The 20,525-nt window shown below is 41.1% G+C and overlaps 1 protein-coding gene across 9 annotated transcripts in view; it reads left to right on the top strand.

Annotated features, from left to right (window-relative positions):
• Phldb2 (pleckstrin homology like domain family B member 2) overlaps positions 1-20,525 on the top strand; it is a 222,771-nt gene that overhangs the window by 190,911 nt on the left and 11,335 nt on the right. For 4 of the 9 annotated variants that reach the window (XM_050148921.1, XM_050148917.1, XM_050148920.1 and 1 more), the window contains 7 exons: positions 2,934-3,023; positions 5,955-6,098; positions 8,238-8,378; positions 9,631-9,730; positions 14,372-14,392; positions 16,280-16,315; positions 17,919-18,123. In XM_050148921.1, the coding sequence (XP_050004878.1) occupies positions 2,934-3,023; positions 5,955-6,098; positions 8,238-8,378; positions 9,631-9,730; positions 14,372-14,392; positions 16,280-16,315; positions 17,919-18,123 (737 nt within the window). Of the gene's footprint in view, positions 1-2,933; positions 3,024-5,954; positions 6,099-6,734; positions 6,921-8,237; positions 8,379-9,630; positions 9,731-14,371; positions 14,393-16,279; positions 16,316-17,918; positions 18,124-20,525 lie in introns of all 9 variants that reach the window. The other 5 variants (XM_050148923.1, XM_050148918.1, XM_050148925.1 and 2 more) reach the window with 4 other exon arrangements.

Genomic DNA, 20,525 nt, shown 5'->3' with positions numbered 1-20,525 from the left:
GGGATAGGATATTGGGGTGGTGGAAACTCTGTATCCCACTTATATACTGGAAGCTTCTTCCTGCTCTTTTCAGCTCCCCTAAACCTCTGAATGGTGCTGTGGTCCCCTCCCCTGCCCTGCTCTGTGGGTCAGACTCTGTCTCCATTCAGCCATCCATAACCACTGTTCTCGTTGTACACAATATTCAAAATCACAGCTTAAATTACACACTATCATGTATGCTTAGGTGGTTGTTGAAATTTTAAGGAGTAAACCAAACCAAAAATACCTAAATAGTAGATTTTTTATAAATAAGCAAATGAGTTCATAAATAACAGAATTCCTCATTAAAAATAGAGAAAACTTAATCCGATTATGAAAATTATGGTTCATAAGTAATAAGAACCCATGACTATATCTGTAAGTACCTTTCAGTCTCAGTCAACATTCCAACAGACTTTTTTTTTTTCTTTTTGTAGAAATGGGAGACAAGTTTGGGCTAAAATTTAAGCTGACTTTCCTTAATATGAATGCCACATTTGTGGTTTGGCTTTCTTGCTAAAATGCACTAGAAGCATTTCCATAGTCATTCACAGACAGACCCAGAACAGTAAGCACGTTGAATCAGCCCAGTGTGCACATTCCCAGGTGAACCTGAAAGACATCCTGCTGCCTCAGTCAGATCTCATGCTCAGCAAGTGTCGTTGTGTGCTGTTTAGTGCCGTGTGTGTGTGTGTGACTGTATCTGTGTGTGTGTATTTTGTTGGTGACTTTACTGTTGAAAGGGCTCACAAATGGTGCTAAAGTATTGTCAAGCACCCCCAAGAACAGAAGACTGTGGTATATTTGGGTGTCCTATACACTTTGTTTTTAGACACTGGTTATAATGTTGTTGGGTGCCAGGCAAGTGTGAGTGAAACAAGAATGTGCCACTTAAGGTGTTTCAAACAGTCACACACACAAAACCAAGCTGCAATTTGACAAATGGATGAAATGTTCCCATTAAGTAAGACACTTGTAAAAGCCTAAACCAGGAGAAATGTAAACTCAAAGTCAACCTGGGCTACATAATTATTCTGACCTATACTGCCGTATCCTGCCTCAAAACTTAACAAGAGGGCAGTGAACTGGCTGAGCTGGTGCAAGCCTGGTGACCAGAGTCCCATCCCTGGAGGTCATGAAGAGGTAGGAAGAAGAGAATGGGCTCCCTAAAGCTGTCTTTTGACCTCCGTCCATCCACCACAGCATTGGTACAGGAGTGTGCAGACTGCATGACACCACACACACACACATCACATGTGAAACAATAATAAAATAAATGAAATAAAAAATTAGAAAGAGGGGCTGGAGAGATGGCTCAGTGGTTAAGAGCACTGCCTGCTCTTCCAGAGGTCCTGAATTCAATTCCCAGCAACCACATGGTGGCTCACAACCATCTGTAATGAGATCTGGCACACTCTTCTGGCGTGCGGGCATACATGGAGGCAAAATGTTGTATACCTAATAAATAAATAATAAAAAAATTAGAAAGAAAGGAGATGGAGGAAGAGGTTGAGGTTAGTATGTAAGCAACAGTGTGACTCAACTTCTCATCACCTAAAATGATTCCAGTCATTATCATAAACCGTGAAAAATTCAAGTGCCAATGAGAACATGGATGAGTAAAAGCAGCCACACCTTGGTGATGCACCTTAGGAGAACTCCCTCCAAGTTTCTTTTCCTGCTTTGACTGTGTATCCACCTTGGTGATGCACCTTGGGAGAACTCCCTCCAAGTTTATTTTATGGCTTTGACTGTGTATCCACCTTGGAGCCAGGATTCCTAGTGGATATTTACCCAGGAGAAATGAAAGTATGTCTTTATAATCGATGTGTACAAAGATGTGTACAAAATTGCTTGAAGTAGCTTTTGCACAACAACCCCCCATCATTCTGCTGAAGCACAATCAGGAGAACTGTGAAGTAACAAAATATCACGCATGTGCTAAAGTCCTCCTCAGCATGCTGTAGGGGTTAACTATGTAAGTTTTGGCACTGTGTGGTAAAGCTGGTACAGGAGTGTGTGCATACTGAATGACTCCATTTCTGTAATACTAGAGAAGAAGGAAGCCAGTGCGCCAAGAAAACTAGTGCTTGACGTCTGTGCTTGGGCTTGAATGAAGGGGGCCATGAATGTGTCTAGGGTGATAGAAATGTTTTTTATCTTGGCTGCAGTGCTATTCTGTTTGTTCAAAATGATCAGTTATATACCTAAGGTCTTTGGATTTTATTGTTATGTAAATTATACCATGGTAGATAATATACCTTATAAATATTTTCCTGGAGGTTAACAATTGATTAACCCAAAATGGATTGTGAACCTAAACATTAAAAAAATGAATGCTGTGAAGTTTTCAAAAGAAATGTACTTATGGATTATGAGGTTATATTGTCAGAGGCCACATGAGTATGTGTGTGTTACTTAGGGAAATAAAACTTTGAGTGTAGAAAATACCCAAAAGATGAAGGTTGAGAAGGCCCTGAGGGACTGAGCAATCCTCCTTCCATTGTGTTGCTGTTTGTTTTCAGTAGTCTAATGTAGCCCATGCTGGCGTTAACTTACTATATAGCTGAGGCTGACTGTGAACTCCTGACCCTCCTTCCTTCACCTCCCTACTGCTGCAATTACAGGCCGGTACCACCAAACCTGGCTCCTCTTGCCATTTTCTGCTTCAATTAGCACATCCTGTCTTCCCCTTAAGACTACTGTCACTTTGTAAAAGTGACACCATTCATCTTGAATGATGGGCTATCTAACTGAATATGTTTGGGAAATTGCTCATACATCGTATCAGCAGACGGCAGGTGAAAACTGTAATGAGAAGTCTTTCCCGAGTGTGAGAGAAGGAAATAGAAATGGGCGTGTCTGGGATTTCGATGTTTGTCTTGAGCGTAATAGATTTTGTATGTCTTTAGGAAAAAGAGAATCTTTGTCATTTGGAAAAGAAGTACTCCAGCCTCACTGGGGGGAAAGGATTTCCTATTAACCCCAATACTCTGAAAGAGGTAAGTTTTCTAAGTCCACTCATGACAACTTGGAAGTCAGATATACCTCAGTTTTGTATAAATCAATTAATAGAAACCTTAGCTTAAATAACTTGGGAAAACTCATAATGCTTGATAAATTTCTTGCTGTTCCTTATTTATGCATCAAGGAGTCTAGATGTATCTTTGTGTGTAAGGCACATGCATGTTTGTGTGAGTCAAGACATATCTGCTTGTCTTGACAGTGACTTTGGGAGGTCCCTTGAGTCCTGCGTTCTCCTCTCTCCATTCCTCATCCTTTCTCCCTCTTTTTCTTTTTTCTTTTTCTCATGAGTCTTATAGAATATGCAAATGACCCCGAGAATTTGAGGAGATGGTTTGTTTTTCTCCTCCTTTGGTTTACCTTTTCCTTTCATATGGGAGCCCGTTTGCATTGACCACACATACTCTTTAACAATCATCCTCTTATCCGCGATATCACACTTGCCCAGATATTCTTTCCCAGAGCTACACTGATAGAATATCTTCACTCTGCTTTGAAAGAGAATGATGCCAATAATAAAGTCACTTTCTCTATAATGACTTATAAACTAAGGAAAAGGGTTGTTGCTACGTTAAAAATTTGTCTAACCAAAAGAAAGAATGCTTTTACTTATAAGAAAGCAGAGTGAGGAATTCATAGCTAGAAAACTGTATGTGTATGTGTGTGTACATGTGCATGCACACTTATTCATATATGTGAAGATATATGAAATAAAATGTTCATCACAATAAGTGCGACCATGTTTGTATCTTAGAAGCATTTGAAAAATATTTTTATAGCAGATTTTTTTTTAGGTCATACCATTTCATAGTTTTCATTATTAGGAACATATAACTAGCAAGGTCAGTGAGGTGAATGTGGCTGTGAATGAAACTTACAGGCATAAGATAAGATCACTGAGGTGTAAGGTAGGCTTCATGAGCTGTGTTAATGAAACATGGCTTGTATGCATGTTTTGATTAGCCACTAAGTGGTTTAAGTAGGAAGACAACATTAATTGATATCCATTTGTAAAGGTCACTCTGGGTCAGAAACTGCTACAGTGGTCCAGGCCAGAGCTTAGATTCCAGCAATGGCGCTGAGATGGAAAGTTGATTGGATTCATATGTATTTTACAAATAGAATTGAAAGTTCTTGCTGATACATTGGATTATATGGTGAGACAACAAAGGAACATTCAAGAACAATGCATGTTCCCAATTTCCAGGTGAGGTGAATGGCTAATGCTTTTTGCCAGGGTATCTGAAGATGAAGAAAGAGTAGTTTATAGCGCAACTCGGAGGTTGACCCTAATCACTTAGGAAGGAGGGCTATGGTAGCAAGTGGATCACATGGATCTTTTGTCCTTTCTGTCTGTCCCCAGATAGGCTAAAATCATTCCTGTCCTGTTGATGAGTTGGTCTTCACTTTTTCTGAAGACCCCTGGGTGTCAGAGATATATTGACTTTTTGGCTATTTTCTACCACATCTGTGTAGTATCTGCACGTTCTAAACATGTAACAAGAAGACTTAGACTTGTACAATGTTTTGACTTCCCGATTCCCAGTCTTCTTGCTTTCAACTTCCTCTTCTCTCTTTTCTCCCCCAGCCTCCTTCTGAAGAGTGATCAATTTATAACCAGATTCTTTGTAGAGCACCCACATCTGATAGAGAAAACTTTTGGAAGCAATTAAACTATATGGTCTAAGACTCATAAAAGGGAATTTTCAAAGCCCGACTTAAAAGTGTTCTATCAGACAAGCTAAAGAATAACTCAAAGATGTTAACGTACTTTCTGATCCATTACCACAGATAAAATTAAACTGGTCAGCCAAATTCAACCCTTCCTTCCTTTGGCTGAACCACATAAAGCCTCACCTGTGTCCCTTTCTGCTGTGTAAGACTTTAGGACATGGGTTGACAGCACTCGTCCCCTGCTTTCTCTGCTGTAATGATGGGCTGTCCATGCAGCCTTTCATTCCCAGGCTAGAGTTTTTGCTGCATGGAGTCGCTTTACTAGTGGTTCCATCATTAATGATCTAAAAATAGAACCACAAGGCCAAACTGAACCCACTTTCACTTTCAAAACACTGTTATTTTATTCTTTCCTTCATATGTTTCATTGGTGTGGCAAAAATCTTGATTGACTTGTGTAATTGCTTCCCATGAAAATCATTTTAAGTGCCTTTTCCACAAAGATACGTTAAGAGTTTTGATTCATGGGCGTTTTCTTTAAGCTACAGACGAAACTGGGTTACTGAGTTCAGAACAACTGGAACTTCTCTGTCCTAGCAACAAGCACCTGAGTTGGGGGAATTACCTTGAGTGGTAGCACCGCTCAGTGGTAGGTTGCAACTCTGCCCGAGGTCTGTGTCTCCACACATGAATGTTAAGCGTGTCATCCTTCTCATTCCTCCTGGACTGAAATACCCAAAACTAAATCCCACTAAAGCTAAGTTGCTATTTTTATAAACGTTTTCTTGATAGAAAACCCAGTAGTCCATCAGCCCACTTAAACTGACTTTGTAATTTTCCAAAGACGGAAAAGAGAGATGATGCCTATTTTGTGGAAAAGACTCGTCAATCAGAGAGCGAGTGATCACATTGTCTATTGTGTATCTGATTGTTCCATACATGTGTAGAGATAATGCCATTCCATTGACAGAATTATGCTGAGACCTCTGGACCTTTATCATATGGTCATCTCGATTTCAGCGGAAATTATGTTTAATACTTTGAATGATATTTCCCAAGATTGAGCACTGCAAATCCATTCTCATTGCTGATCATTCACTTAATGAGACATTGCGTGGTGCCCAGGTACCTGGCTGTGTTGCGCTCGGCTAACTCATTGTACTGGGAACATTAATACTCTCGCATGCCTCAGCTTTTGCTTCCCTTGTGTTTAACTTCTGAATTCCTCCTTTTAGGGCTATATCAGTGTAAATGAGATTAATGAGCCATGTGGCAATTCCACGAATCTATCCCCTTCCACTCAGTTCCCTGCTGATGCTGACGCTGCTGTCACTGAGCCTGCCTCGGCTGTGCTGGTGAGCCAGCCCCAGAGTCCAGAGGTGTGTGGGCATGTGTTTCATTCATTCACTGCTTTTTCTCATGTCAGAAATTAACCCACAGTTCACTGAAAATAAGCAAAACGAGTATATGGTGCTCCGAGGGGCCAGAATGATGCTGAGTTTATGAATTAGACTGTATTTGGGGGGTGGGGGATGGGAAAACACTGTTCTACACACAAACAAATGTTAGAAACCATGGAATGTGTGGTAATAGTGGGGGCTAGACATAATTGCCAATAAGTAAGGTCAATGTCTTAGCAATCTAACCAAACCTAATTTTAATTAGATTCAAACTCATTGGTTTGAATCCCCTTTCTCAGATGGGTTTTGTGGTCTATTTTGCTTGGCAATATTGAATCACGCTTTAATTGTTATGCTTTTTTAAGCATAACATTTCATGTTAAGCGTTCCTGGGAGTGGCCAGTGAAGTGCAGCCTAAATTCCTCCTACTGGTCACATGGCCTGCGGTGTGGGACTTTAGCAAGAGGGTCAATGGAAAGATGGTGCACGCCATTTGTGATTTTGTGATCAATGCACAGCAAGTCCGAGCAAAGAGATTACAGATTCCGTGCTTCTGTCTCTTCCGTCCTCTCATCTCACACTGGCCTGTGTATCCCTCTTTTTTCTCCTATAAAGCAAAGAGCAGCCGTCTGTTCTGGATTTCTGTTTCCTTCCACCCTTTCGCTTCATCCTGTCACTCCACCTTCGTCAGCCGCTGGGCCAGAAGTTCTGGCTACATCTGTCGATCCTTTCCCTTTAAATGACACACCTCCTCCTCTGCCCGCTAAGAAACACAGAAGGCAACAGCAGCTGGAGCAACAGGTAACTAGAAAGGTGGACAGGCCTTTCCTTTAACGTGATGGCGGTCTCATTAGCAGCTCCATTCCGAACAGACAACACCTTTGGTGGCAAAGCAATCAGTTTTCAAATCTGTTGCCTTAGGCCCAGTATTAACAGACCAATTTCAGTGGAGGGTCTTACTTAGTTTATCCAATTCTGAAAACCAGAGCCTAGGAATTTATCCCATTTGCTCACAGTGAAAACAAAGTATTCTGATTCTGTTTCTAACTGAAATCAGAAACTAATCATCCAAACTCTGAGGTTGTGTCATGGTGATGTGGGTTCTCTGACCACGAATTCCAACTCTGCCACCTTCTAGCTGCAGGACCTCGGGCAAACTTACTCAATGTCTCTGCAACCCAGATTCCTCCCTTATGAAACAGAGACAGAAAAGCAACCTCACAGGATTGTGACAAGAGCCGAATGAGATCACGAATGTGGAGCATGAAACCCAGCAATTCAGAGGAAGTGCTGAATAAATACTAGCTACTGGAAATATATTATTATCAAGTTAAAATCCAAGACATCACTGGCGTGCATTCGTTTTTATGTATTTCAAAAGGCTGAGATTAGCACTAAAGTGATCTACCCAAAGGACACGTTATTATGAAGTCATTTTACTATCCATAAACATTTCAGGGAGTGTAGAGAGATCAAGCAAAATTTGGATGTTTTAAGATGGTAAAAATCTTGCCTTAGAAATCTGACTGAAGAAAGAAAGATGTAGTCTATTGGAGCATTTAAATATGAGAGATTACTCAGGAATCTCCTTGGCCATAAGGTTTTAACATGAAAGTAACTTAGATGGGAGGCGTCTATGAAAGCCTTATGCTGGGTTTGGAGTATATATGATTGTGGGGCTACTATTCTCCATCAGCTTTCCTGTTATTGCCCATTCTCTTCATTCTCTTCTGTTTCCTACTTCTCGTCCCCCTCTCTGGGGTCTGTGTCACCACACAGAACTCTCTAGAGACAGGAAGTGGGGAATCGCTAACTTGCTTTGGCCACCTGCTGTTCCTCTATCGACCCAGTGGGACCATCACAGCAATGGCGACCATGCTGGCAATTTGTAAACAGCACTATAGAAGTAAAAGGTGGATTTTCTTAAAGAAAAATACCATGGTGCAGAAATAAATAATTTCCATTGTCACACCAAAAGCTAACTCTGATCTGTCAGTGTAAAAGAAACTTCAAAATCCAGCTACCCAAGTTCCTCTGAGTGCCTTGCTTCTGCGTTGTGTCGGTGATGTGTGTCAGTCAGTCAAGTTCTGCTGTTCTGCTTTGCATTTGCATTTAAAGCACTTTAGGAGTCTGGAAGAAAGGAAAAAGCAGTACAAAGAAGGTCTCTATCTGAGTGACACTTTGCCTCGAAAGAAAACCACTCCTTCCATCTCCCCACACTTCAGCAGTGCCACCATGGGGAGAAGCAGCACCCCGAAGGTAGGACGCAGAAGGGCCAAGGCCTTCTCTTTACGTAACATCTTCTTATAGTCGCCAACAATGCAAAAATAACTGAATACTGTGCCATTCCATTTGCTTATTGGGCAGATGTGGCAACCAAATTGCTTCTTCTGTCCCATTCTGAGGGTATTTGGAATTACACATTCTAGACTCAAGAGTGTATTTCCAGTCACCACAGTACAGGTGATGGGTATTGTACTCCGTACTCACAGGACAGGTAATTTCTGTACCCACAACAGAGATCCTGCGCTTCGGGAATTACAGTACTCAGTAGTTACCAGGTGGCATCTGCGTGCCTGGTACCAGGCTTAGCCCTTTGTGTTGTGACTCTAGCACCACTATGTAAGTGCTTACTCGTCACTACCCTAATAATGGGTAAACTGAGGAAGAAGAGGAAGGAGAAGCTAAGTGACAGCCCAAGGTCTCTCAGCTGGAAATTGGAGAAGTCAGAATATGAAATCTGGTGGCCTGACGCATGTACCCTCTGCTGGCATGAAATGGGAGGGGGATAGAAGGGAAGCTTTTGGTGGGGTGGACTTTCAGCCCTTCTCATATCCATATTTAGAGTAACTTTATTGTAATCTATTTTACAAGTTGGTGTTTTCAATGGGCTTTATTCACTTGAAAGATTTAGCAATTTATAAGAATAAGAGTGGTGCACGGTGATGCACACCTGCAGTCCTGCACTCGGGAGGCTGAAGCAGGAGGTCGGTACGAGTTTGAAGCCTGCCTGGCCTACAGAGTCGGACCCTATCTCAAACAAGCAAAGAACCTATAAAGCATGCTAAAGCCAGTGGATCTTAGTGGGTATCAGCATAGCCAAGTGCAGAGAGAAACTGGAACATCTGGGCACGGATGGCTGGTCTCTGCAGTTTTGCATGGTGTGCATGCATCCTGTCCGTGCACCTGCCCTCTGCACCTTCTGCATGAGGAGCTTTCTGTCGCTCTCACGAGGCTGTGGGCAGTGCCTTTCTCTGCCCATCTTCTCTTTAGGAATTGTTGCCATCGGAGGACATGCTGTTGATACTGAATCTGCAGCAGAGTTTCTTGAGAGTGACAGTGGGTGACTGACTAGCCTTTACCACTTGGCATCGAGAATTAAAACTTAAGACCAACCATCTCGGCCCTTTGCCCGTAGAGAGGAGGTTGGAACCAGGAGTGTGCCCGCATCCTGGAGTACCACTTGAGATTCAGTTTACCTTGCCTGAAGTGTTCTCCCTGCTTCTCTTAGGCTCACCTGCCTCTGGGACAGAGCAACAGCTGTGGCAGTGTGCTCCCCCACTCGCTGGCAACCATGACGAAGGATTCAGAGTCTCGCAGGATGCTCAGAGGTATGTGGCCTTTAAATCACATGTCATGGTCTTCTTTAAAGCCTGAGAATTCCCCAGGGAGAGGCAATGAGAACAAAGTTGGGGATGGTAGAGGGAAGATCAACCATGTCCGAAATTTCAATATTGGTATATTGCCCTTGGGAAAGGATGTGTGTGACATCATCTTTGTAATAAGGTACCACTTCCCTGTTTGCACACCTGTTTATACAAATTCAGTCAAACTTCCATACTGGAAAGGCCTGGACAGAAATACTAACCTTGCCATTTGACTGAGAGAAAGAAAAGGGAAATCACTGAAATGTTGAGAAATGTCCAGGGCACTTAACCAAGACTAGCAGTCTCATCTGTGGCTGGCACACTATGCTAAATGACCCTTCACTTGAGTCAATGGATTGACATTGTTAATGGGCCCAGAAGAAAATTTCTTTGAGCCTTTTGGTTATAAGCTTGAGCACTTCGACTGTATATTCAGGTTTTAGTATGAGTTCTTTGAAACAACATATTACATGTGTAATTTGGTTATCAGATAATATTTAAGGGAGACTGAAAGAAGTTACTAAATATCATTCCAGATGCAAGACTTACTGAAATAAAGTTACTCTGCTAGAACAGTAGTTTATATCAATAAATTATATTGGCTTTAGTTTTTCAGTGGACTTGTCCTAGATACCAAGAATAAAAATGAATGGCATATTATTCAACTTTGAAATGCTTGGGATATAGAGAGAAAGGAGGGAGACATGTTACAGATGATTTTAATACAATGTCAAACAGTGCTGGAGGTCTGTTGACAATATCAAGAGCAAAGCTGGCAGACATCTGACCATCAAATGCATTTGTGAATTGATGGATTGAAATCTTGCCCTTTATGTGACTTAAAATTGAATTCTGACTCCTACCTTTTGGGGTCAGGGGTATTTTAAACAGTTGGAAACTGGTTAAACATGGATGAATTTCCAGTACCCACTGAAAAATTCCCTCCCCATACTATCCTTAAAAAAAATTGAATTCTGATTGATGGGCTTCTCTGCTGGTGGTATTAGGGTATAATACATCATACACACACATACATACACATACATACTACATATGCATATATATGTATATGCTTATATAAATAATGCGTGTGATATGAATATTACTAAAATGAGGTTTTAAATCAGTATTAGGAGTCATTTAATTAATGGAGCAAACAAATTTTTTCTGGGTAGTAAACACCTATATTTCTAGCACTCAGGAGACTGAGACAGGAGGATCACAAATTGGTGGTCAGCCTGAACTACACAGTGACACATTGTCTCACAAGAAGGAGTTAATAAAGCTGGACAAGGTGACATATGTCTGTAATCTCCCCACTTGGGGTGGGGGCAGGAGGGTTCAGGATTTCAAGGTCAGCCTGGGCTAGGTAGCAAAAAAAGGGTTGAGGCAGGCTATAGTGTTCATTTGAGGTTTATATTAGTACTATTTAAATAAAATATACTTGATTAGACTTTTGTTTTGTTTATTATAATTTCTTAAGATGATAAAAATATTTCTTAGTATTCACAATAAGCATAGAAGTCTATTTTAGCTCCCACTCATTTCTGTTAACTTGAAGGTCAATTCTGTTTTCTGTTGAACCATTTTTTCTGTAATATTAATAGGCTGCCCTTAAAAATGTGTATCCCACTCTAATGGAAGGAATCCAAGCTTGACTTGGCTGTGCGACTGAGACCTTTCTGCATATTCATGAATTTTCCATCTTGCATATGCATGAGCTCTTGGTATTCCAGTGACTTAGGGAAAGGTGGAACACTAAGAGGGAAGCGGGATCAGAAATTACTACTACCAGTTCTGTAGTAGTTTTTTTCTACTATTAGCTCTTTGCTCTTTGGGGGGTTTAACACCCAGCTCCCTAATAAGCACATGGAGCTTATTCTTACTTATGAATGCCCTGCCTTAGCCTGGCTTATTTCTAGTCAGCTTTTCTTAAATTATCCCGTCTACCTCTTGTCTCTGGGCTTTCACCTTTTTCCGTTTCTATCTATCTTTTCTTTCCTTCCTATTCCATGTCTGACTGTATGACCTGGTGCCTGGCCCATCATCCTTCTCTCCTCCTTTTCTTGTTTCTTCTTCTCTCTTTCTCCTTTTCTCTATTCTCTCTGCCTGGCAGCCCCACCTATCCCTCTCCTGCCTAGCTATTGGCCGTTCAGTTCCTTAGTAGACCAATCAGGTATTTTAGGCAGGCAACATAACACAGTTTCACAGAGTTAAATAAATGCAACATAAAAGAATGCAACACATCTTTGCATCATTAAACAAATATTCCACAACATAAATGAATGTAACACATCTTAAACTAATATTCCTAACACAGTACCAAGAAAAAAAAGTGTGTGTGTGTATAATAGAGAGCATGGAGAGCTGGGTTTTGTACTAAATGAGTAGATCCATTACATTGAGAGTTGTTTGCAGTGTCATGCATCCAGGTTCTTGTGAGAAGGTGATGAAGCTAGGAAATTTCTGGTCTACTTTCTAATCTGCATTTCCCTTAAATAATGGGATAGTTTAGTAAAGAGAACCTAAGTCAACCCTCTGAGTCATATTACAGACGTAGGCTCTGCAAAGTCTACTATCTGGTTTATCTTTGGTGTTCTTGTTCTCCTTTGTCATGACTTTGTGCACTTGAGAGGACTGTAGCTTCAGGCTTTACTGCACTTCTGAAGTAGTGTCCTGCTTAGAGCTTTATGAGACTCTGCTGGGATGGTGCTGAAGAAGGTGTATTGTACATGTGCTGATCCCAGTTCTCTGGGAACTCAGCCTGCTCCTCTACCCAGAGGAGGAATGGCCAGGGATGAGATTTCTTCAAGCCACAGCAGATGGTAAAAATTGGCAGGCGTTTACACAAAGCCCATATGGGTGTCTCAGAGAGACCAGGAGAGGTGAATCATGCATTCGTTTAGAATTGTTTCCACAGCACTTGTTGATGGCATTTAAATAGCAAATGCGATTAAAACTGCAGCCTGGACAAATTTGTATCTACTACGTTTTTATTATGTCAAATTTAGTAGACTTCATCATTTACTTTTGATGTACACAATTAACTAAAGTGCACCATTCTTTTGCTGCTATTCATAATGGATATATCAAGGATGATGGTGTAAGTATAAGCCTTTTACAATCAGTACTGTTCTCATAGCACTGACACTGTGACTCCAGGAACATTGAAAGGAACAGAGTTCAAAAGGCGAGAACTGAGGGCCTGGCCTCCTGAAGTTGCAGGGGTCATTGGCTTTTTTTTTTAATACAGCTTGTCAACTATTCTTTATAAACTTTAGAACAAATGAAACTTTTATCCTTTTTTTCCTCTTTTTTTCTTTTTGTTAAATGCAGGAAAGCCCAAGAAAGGTATGACAGCCTCCTTGTGTGGTATTTTTGTTTCCAGCAAATATGGAAAGGTCACTGTCAAGTCATCTTTTTGACTTGCTCTGATTTTGAGGTCTACAGTGGTGGATGTTTCGCCTGATTGTTCCTTTTATCCAGTAGGGGGAAAATGCTGTACATTTTTAAGGAACACAATGCTCATGGCAGCTGCTGTTCCTGCAAAGGCAGCTGCATGACTTTTTGTTGGGGCTTTTATAACAAGTTCAGACCATGCAGGAGACACAGATGCTGTGACAGCATTCATTTGTAAGGTTCGTAGCCTGACATTCATTGGAGGGGCTACTTAGAGACAAGAGTGGGCATCAAATGTATGCAGGCTCCCCGCAAAGCCTCTCCTTATAAGAGGCCAGGTGGACATACAGGCAAGTGGGTTGGGGAAACTCTGGTGTGTTTGCTTCACTCAAGCTCCTTTGATAAGAAAGACTTTGGCGGGTGAAGAAAAGCGTAAACATCTGGCTTGAATAAGTAAGATGGCTGGCTACTGCTGAGGCTAGGGAGCAAGACATAGCATGAGAAAGAACTTGTTATAAAGTTTCATGGGCTGTGCATCCAATAACTGAATGGCATCTCAAATCTGGGTTGATCTAATGATATTTATGTGTATGGGTCTTTTGCCTGCATGTATTCTTGTGCACCATATATGGGCCTAGTGCCCAAAAATTCCAGAAGAAGGCATAGCTCCTCGATCTGGAGTTACAGAAAGTTGTGAACAGCCATGTGGGTTTTAGGAATGGAACCCAGGTCCCTTTTAAGAGCAGCCAGTGCTCTTGACCACTGAGCCACCTCTCCAGCAGCTTGAATAGGAAATTTTACCTTAAGTTCTTGAATACTATTCGCTACTATCTGCTTGAGAAAAAAATGATTTTATAAATATAATCTTGTTTTTCATTATTATTGTCATTACTATTTTCTGATTGGTGAATATTTGTAAACTTTTTTTTCTTTTGTAGCAAATCTCTTTATTTTCTAACTATGCATGTCTCGTGAGTCTTTTTTTAAAAATCTTCAGTTTTTCTCTCTAATCTTAGATTGAATGTAAAATGTAACTATCATTTATGCTCATCTGCTGTTATTACTAATATGTCTATGAGTGCATGTTGTGGTGGATACTTCCCCATGCCCATGTCAGCCTTTCTGACCCTGTATCTTTCCCTTTCTCTGCCTTTCTCTCCCTCCCCTCCTGACTTGTCCATTCTTCTGGCTGTGGACTGTCTTTAGGAAGGATGAATTCCTCAGCAGGTGAGCTGTGACCGGGACCTTGTCAGAAGCACACACTATTCCATCCTAAGCCCTGGTTGTAATTGTAAATCATCCTGGTTTCCACATTAAGACACAGATAGCCCTAAAGATGTATCATATGTGTTTGAAATATGGTGGGAAACTACGTATCCCGTGAGGTTAATTCACAAGAGAACTTTGGGCACCGATAAGCCAGAATTCATTGAAATTAGCATTAAAAATAAGAAAAATGACTGGCCTTTGTGCTCCAATCTGATGACTTTCCTGGGCAAGGAAGAGGGTTGAGGCAGTTGTTTCCTAGTACATTCTGTACTATGGAACAAGCCTAGGCATGGCTTCTTGCTTTGCAGACCTTAGAGCTACCTCACCACACAGTACATTCAAGAGCCTTTTTTAAAATTTGTTAAAAGCTCTTTGAATTTTTTTTAAGCTCTTCTCATTCCCGAACATTGTCCTTGCTATATAACTAAAAACAAAAACAAAACAACCACAAAACCAAATGGACTTGGGTTGAGAACCTCTGGAGTTTCCTAAGTTAGCTCTCTTTCTCCATCCCTAAAAGGAGATGAATTTCTGCTTGAGTGCTCAGATAGCTGAAATTCAGAGATGAAAGGTGAATTCATTCAGTGTCAATTTTATGATGTCTTTGGGTTACATAAGCAGGCGCCCTGCTGTGAGCAGGACACCCCCATCTTCCTCACAGAGCCTCCCTGACTGGAAACACAGGCCAGTTTGCGGCTGCTCCACTGCCTCTCCTGACCCAGCAGTCCTGGGGCTGCCTTTCTCTCAAGCTCTCCAAGCTCTGTTCTGCTCTGATGTTTCCTTTACAAAAAGTACCCATGCCTTTGGATGATCAGATCTGAGCTCCATCCCACTCTAATTCTAAGATTACGAGGGAGAGAGCTATGTTCTCGTTTATTGACTCATTTGTTGCCTTTATTTAAATAAAACATCTTGGTATTTATTCCAGGTTGAGCTGGAACTCACAATAATTGTACTGCCTCAGCCTCTTGAGTGTTGTGGTTACAGGGGCACACCTACCACGCCACAGCCATGCCCTTATTTGTAATGGTGGGAGTATTATTTTTGAAAATTGTCTGGCAGAGAACGCCATCTCAGATTGACAGTTGTAAGAGACAACAACTCCTGTAACAACTCTTGGTTGGCAGTGCTGAGTAACTTGGTGAAGTGAACCTCCTGTTCACACTGGAAACGGTTTCATTATCCAGAGGTTTTGTCATTCAAGCAGCTGTAGAACTTTAAGACCCTATTCTGCTATTGGAATGACTATGCAAGCCCCTTGCACACAGAGCAAAACTCAGCAAATTTGGGGTTGGTCTGTGGAGCTGAGGTCTCCAAGCCACAGGGTGGCTCACACTGTAGTGGAGTTGTTCCTTGTGCACATGCCTGAAAACTCTGGGTGTCTTAGTTCCCTGCCTCTCTCAACTGAAACTATAAACTCATTTTCTTAGTCTGTGATATTTCTGAAGAAAACAAAACAAAACCCAGAATTCTGGAGATTGGAGAGGCAAGTCATGAGAAGAACAAGCCCTTCCTTTTTTTTTTTTTTTCTTCTTTTCTGTCCCCAGAATGTGTTAATTCCTCCTCCGGATTGACTTTTCCTCACTGAAGAAAGCTCTTTGTGAGAGGGTGGGAGGAGGGGTTGGCATAGAAATCAAGGCCAGGGATGTAATTCTCATATGCTCTAAATTACACGAAAGTCTTTGAAGGACCTGTCTTCCATGTCGTTGATACCAGTGTGAAGGCTTTCTATCCTTCAGCATTGTCTAAAAGTCATAATGAAATAATTGCATGTAGCCTTTTCAAATAATTTCTCTTGTCATTTTCCCTTCCTTTCCTAATGAATATCTGGAAATGATGTAAAAGGAACAATTAATAATTCCAAAACTTCAAGTGTAAAAGGTAAATATCTGAGTGATGACTTCCTTGCCTTTCTTTGAAACAGTGACACAGAGGGCACACTAGGAATGCCTGGCTTTGTGACGCTCTGTGCACTGATCACTGCTGTAAGGGTGTTGTGTCTGCTTCCCAGTGTGCCTCTGTGCTTTACCTCTTTCCCTAGGTCCCTGATAAGTGTCTGTAATTTATAACAGCAGATCAAGTGCAGAAATCTCATTTTCTGAGAGATACATCCATTTGAATAGCAGTTTCACATAGGCCTCCAGAACCATACAAATACAAAGGGCACAGAAATATTATATAACCTTTGAATAGATGATACTTTATTAAGTCATCATGGGTGAGGCTTTTATTTCTAAACAAATGTAGGTCAGCAGTTGTGGAAGCTGTTTTGTTTGGTTTATTTTATGGGTTTTTGTTGGTGGTGGCAGTATTGTTGTTTTATTTCTTTTTGTCTCCTTTAGGCCACCTTTTTCCCCCTTAATTAAAAATCCTCATTGAAAGGTAGTTCCCAGGAAAAGATGCCATATTAAGTGGTCTTGTAAACTCTTAATAGGCCTGCTGTTAAGTCTCTGGTTCATGGGAAAGAGATTTTTCTTTTATCAGAAAATATGATTAAACTATGGGAAAACATTTTGATTAACTTGGAGATTTTTCAGTTCTGTCCCTGCTTCCTGTGTATGTACGGCAGAGAATTGAAAAGAAGGTAGTGTGATGTTTAATACACAAAGGTAGCTATAGCAATAACTCCTAGTAAGGCAATGACCTCATATGCCAGCTGTCAGAGTACAAGGGGAAAGAAAATGCCTTTCATTTCCGGTGCTTTTGATCCTGTTGACACTCACATTTTCAAACAGTTAGCAGCAGTTAGCTAAGGGCTGACTGTTATAGCAAGGAGAAGGAGCTTGTCCATGGCAAGGATTACTGACTGGGAGTATCTTAAATAAGTAATTGGCAGACAAGAGAAATTGGAGGAGGAGAAAGAGAACAAAAGGCAGAGAGAGAGAAAGACTATGAAAGAGACAAATGCCGACTGCATCCGAAACAGATGAAAACATTACAGACACTCTGAAAAACACACAATTCTCAACCCTTACCCCTGCAAAATCCACTTGCTGTTTTGTGAATGCTCCTAAAATCTGAAAGCAGTTGCAGGAGTGGCTGTCTTATAATGCTGACATTGCACTGGGCATCACGTTGCCTTCATTTAAACACAGTTATTTCTAGAGGATTCTGAGCCCTTAATTGTGCTTCTGTTTCTGGGGATTGTGCATGCATGTGTGCATGTGTGTGCATGCATATGTGTGTACGTCTTTTAATGTCCTGATGTATTGCTGTCAACTCTGCTGAGTTGTAGGGATGGGATTTAAGAAGTGCCGAGTGATCCCACTGACAAATAAAATCCCTCTCATGATCACTTCTTTCAAGTTCTTGCTCACACTGGGCATGACATTGTTTCTTTGATCTTCTTGACTTCAGACTATTTTAGGCCAGTGTCCAGATTTCACGTGCAGATGTTTCTCGTTGCTGGCTTGAGTGTGTAGAGTTGTGGGATTCTGAGCTTGATAAACGAGACACATTTACATATTTATGGCTTTCTCCTTAGGTTATAATCACCAACAGATGAGTGAAGGACAAAGACAGAAACCTGAATTTTACAGCCGCACAGCATCTGAGTCAAATGTCTACTTGAATAGTTTCCATTACCCAGATCACAGCTACAAGGACCAGGCCTATGACACGTTGAGCCTGGACAGCTCGGATAGCATGGAGACCAGCATTTCTGCCTGTTCTCCAGACAATATCTCTAGGTAAGGCTTGATGAAAACCACGTCCCAGTTTCAAACATAAACTCATCAGTTTGAGACATGATGTATATTATAATTAGATATAAAACATACAGTGCAACACTAGAGACCTGTTTTTTCTGACCCTTGTGTTTATTGACAGTCTAAATAAAGAGCAAAGCCAATGCCAGCTCCAGTCATGTTCTGGTAGTCATGAAAATGATGTTTCGACAGAAAGAGAAGGCGAAGGTGCCCACAACTGAGTAACTCTATCACTCTACACATGGCTTTTTGTGACATAATAAACCACAAAACCAAGCTTGTGTCACTAGAATTTCAGAATGGAATTACTTCTTTAATAGATGTATAATTTTGGGATATTTTAATGCATAGTTTAAAAAAATCCTCAGCACAGCAATTTTTGTTTTTAGTCCTCAATTGTTGTGTGTACCAGCTTCAAGACAACTCTAAGGCCTGCTTCACAGAACACCTTCCAGATCGTCTCTATACTACTTTGTTCTGTGGACTTCATCATGGTGTCTTCCAGCATAAGGAGTAAAAGATTACCTTAAAATAACATGCTTTTTACAATTTTCAGATTTATTTTTATTTTATGAATATGAGTGTTTTTCCCTGCATATGTATCTGTACTCTATGTGTGCCTGACTCCTTTGGAGGCCAGAAGGGGGCATCAGATACGTTGGAGTAACTGGCAGGCCTATACACAGTTAATTAGTTACAGACAGCTACTACATATAGTCAAGATAGGTGCTGGGAATTTAACCCAGGTCTTCTGGAGGGGCAAAACGTGCTCTTAACAGTAAGCCATCCATCCAGCCCATAAGATGTACTTTCAAGGTAGTTATTGGCACTGGAGCGGGACTCTTTACTTTACACTCTACTTTTGTTGGTATTTTCTACTTTAGGTTCTTTTCTTTTTCTTGACATTTTGAGTTAAGCCCTTAGTGATATCTGACCATGAGCAAAAGTTATTTGCAACTGCCAGCACAATAGGACCAGTCCTGGGTAAAACAGCTATGGACAGTAATGGGACTGTGAACAATGATTACCAGAAATAGTAACTCTGCAGGAATATTGTCATACAGAGATCTAAGGGACAGATTGTCTCACCAGACACACACACACAAATAACTATGTGAAATGATGGGTATTGGTTTTTGTAATCATTTTACAATATATGCAAATATGATATTATCACATTTTATACCACAAATATGTATACTTGTTGGTTAGACTCAGACTCGATAAAGCTGAAAACAAGACAAGTAAACAAACAAAAACAGTAAATAATAAAATCTAAATGAATATAAATTGTATAAAATGTGACAAGTGAGTTCAGTTATAGTGAGTTTCTTTTGTGTATAGGTGCCTGTGTATGTGTGTGTGGTGTGTATATGTGTGATGCTGAGTATGAAACCCACAGCTTCATGTGCCCTAGACAAGTGCTCTACCATTTAGCTATAGCCCCAGTCCTAATTTTTTAGGGGGGAGAGGTGGGTTGAAGAACTGTGATTTATTTATTTGCGACAGTCATACAAGTGTCATCATGGGAAGCAGCACGGAATATGCATATATTTGTAAGCTCTTGTATGGCCTGCTGTAGTAAAAGGAAAAGGAAAAGAAAAGAAAGGAAAAGAATAAAGTCATTGTATTCTGTTTCTCAGGGTAAAGCACCTGGGTAAAAATTGGCCCCAACACACATACTGCACCCAGTTGTTAGGCCTGTAAGATTCCAATGTCCCTTAGGTGCTTCCCACTTCCTTGTCTGCTCCTAGTGGGACCGCAGTTTTGAGAAGATAAGCTATGTGCTCTGGGTTACTAGGGTCCTTCATCTCTTCACAACAGGAGCCATCTTATGTTTGATTTTTGCCAAAAATAGTTAAGGAGGCTGGATGTGGTGTCTCACACCTGTAAATCCCGGCTCTTAAATGTCAAGGTAGGAAGTTGGTGAGTTCCAGGCCAGACTGGGCTACATAGTGAGACCATAACTCAAGGTTCATACTGGCCTGGGTAGATGATTCAGTCCATGTAGTACTTGCCATACAACACTGGGATTTGAATTCGATCCCTATAACCTGGATGGGTGGGTGGATGGATGGATGGATGGATGGATGGATGGATGGATGGATGGATAGATGGATAGAAAGAGATGATAGGTAGATGATAGATAGGTAGATAGATCATACACACACACACACACACACACACACACACACACACCTACATAAATACATAGAAAGATGCCAGGTGCGGCAGCATAGGTCTGGCATCCCAGTAAGGAGAGGCAGAGCCAGATCCCTGGGATTAAAGAGTCATTCAGTCTAATTGGGAAGCTCTAGGGTGGTGTGGGACTCTCACAAAGCTAAGTAGAGGGCTCCAGAAGAACACCATCTCTGGTCTCTACA

The sequence above is a fragment of the Alexandromys fortis genome, unplaced genomic scaffold (genome assembly GCF_014885135.2).
Source record: "Alexandromys fortis isolate MF-2015 unplaced genomic scaffold, M_Fortis_MF-2015_v1.1 scaffold_4, whole genome shotgun sequence".
NCBI lineage: Eukaryota > Metazoa > Chordata > Mammalia > Rodentia > Cricetidae > Alexandromys > Alexandromys fortis.
This window is presented reverse-complemented; position numbering and strand designations above follow the sequence as displayed.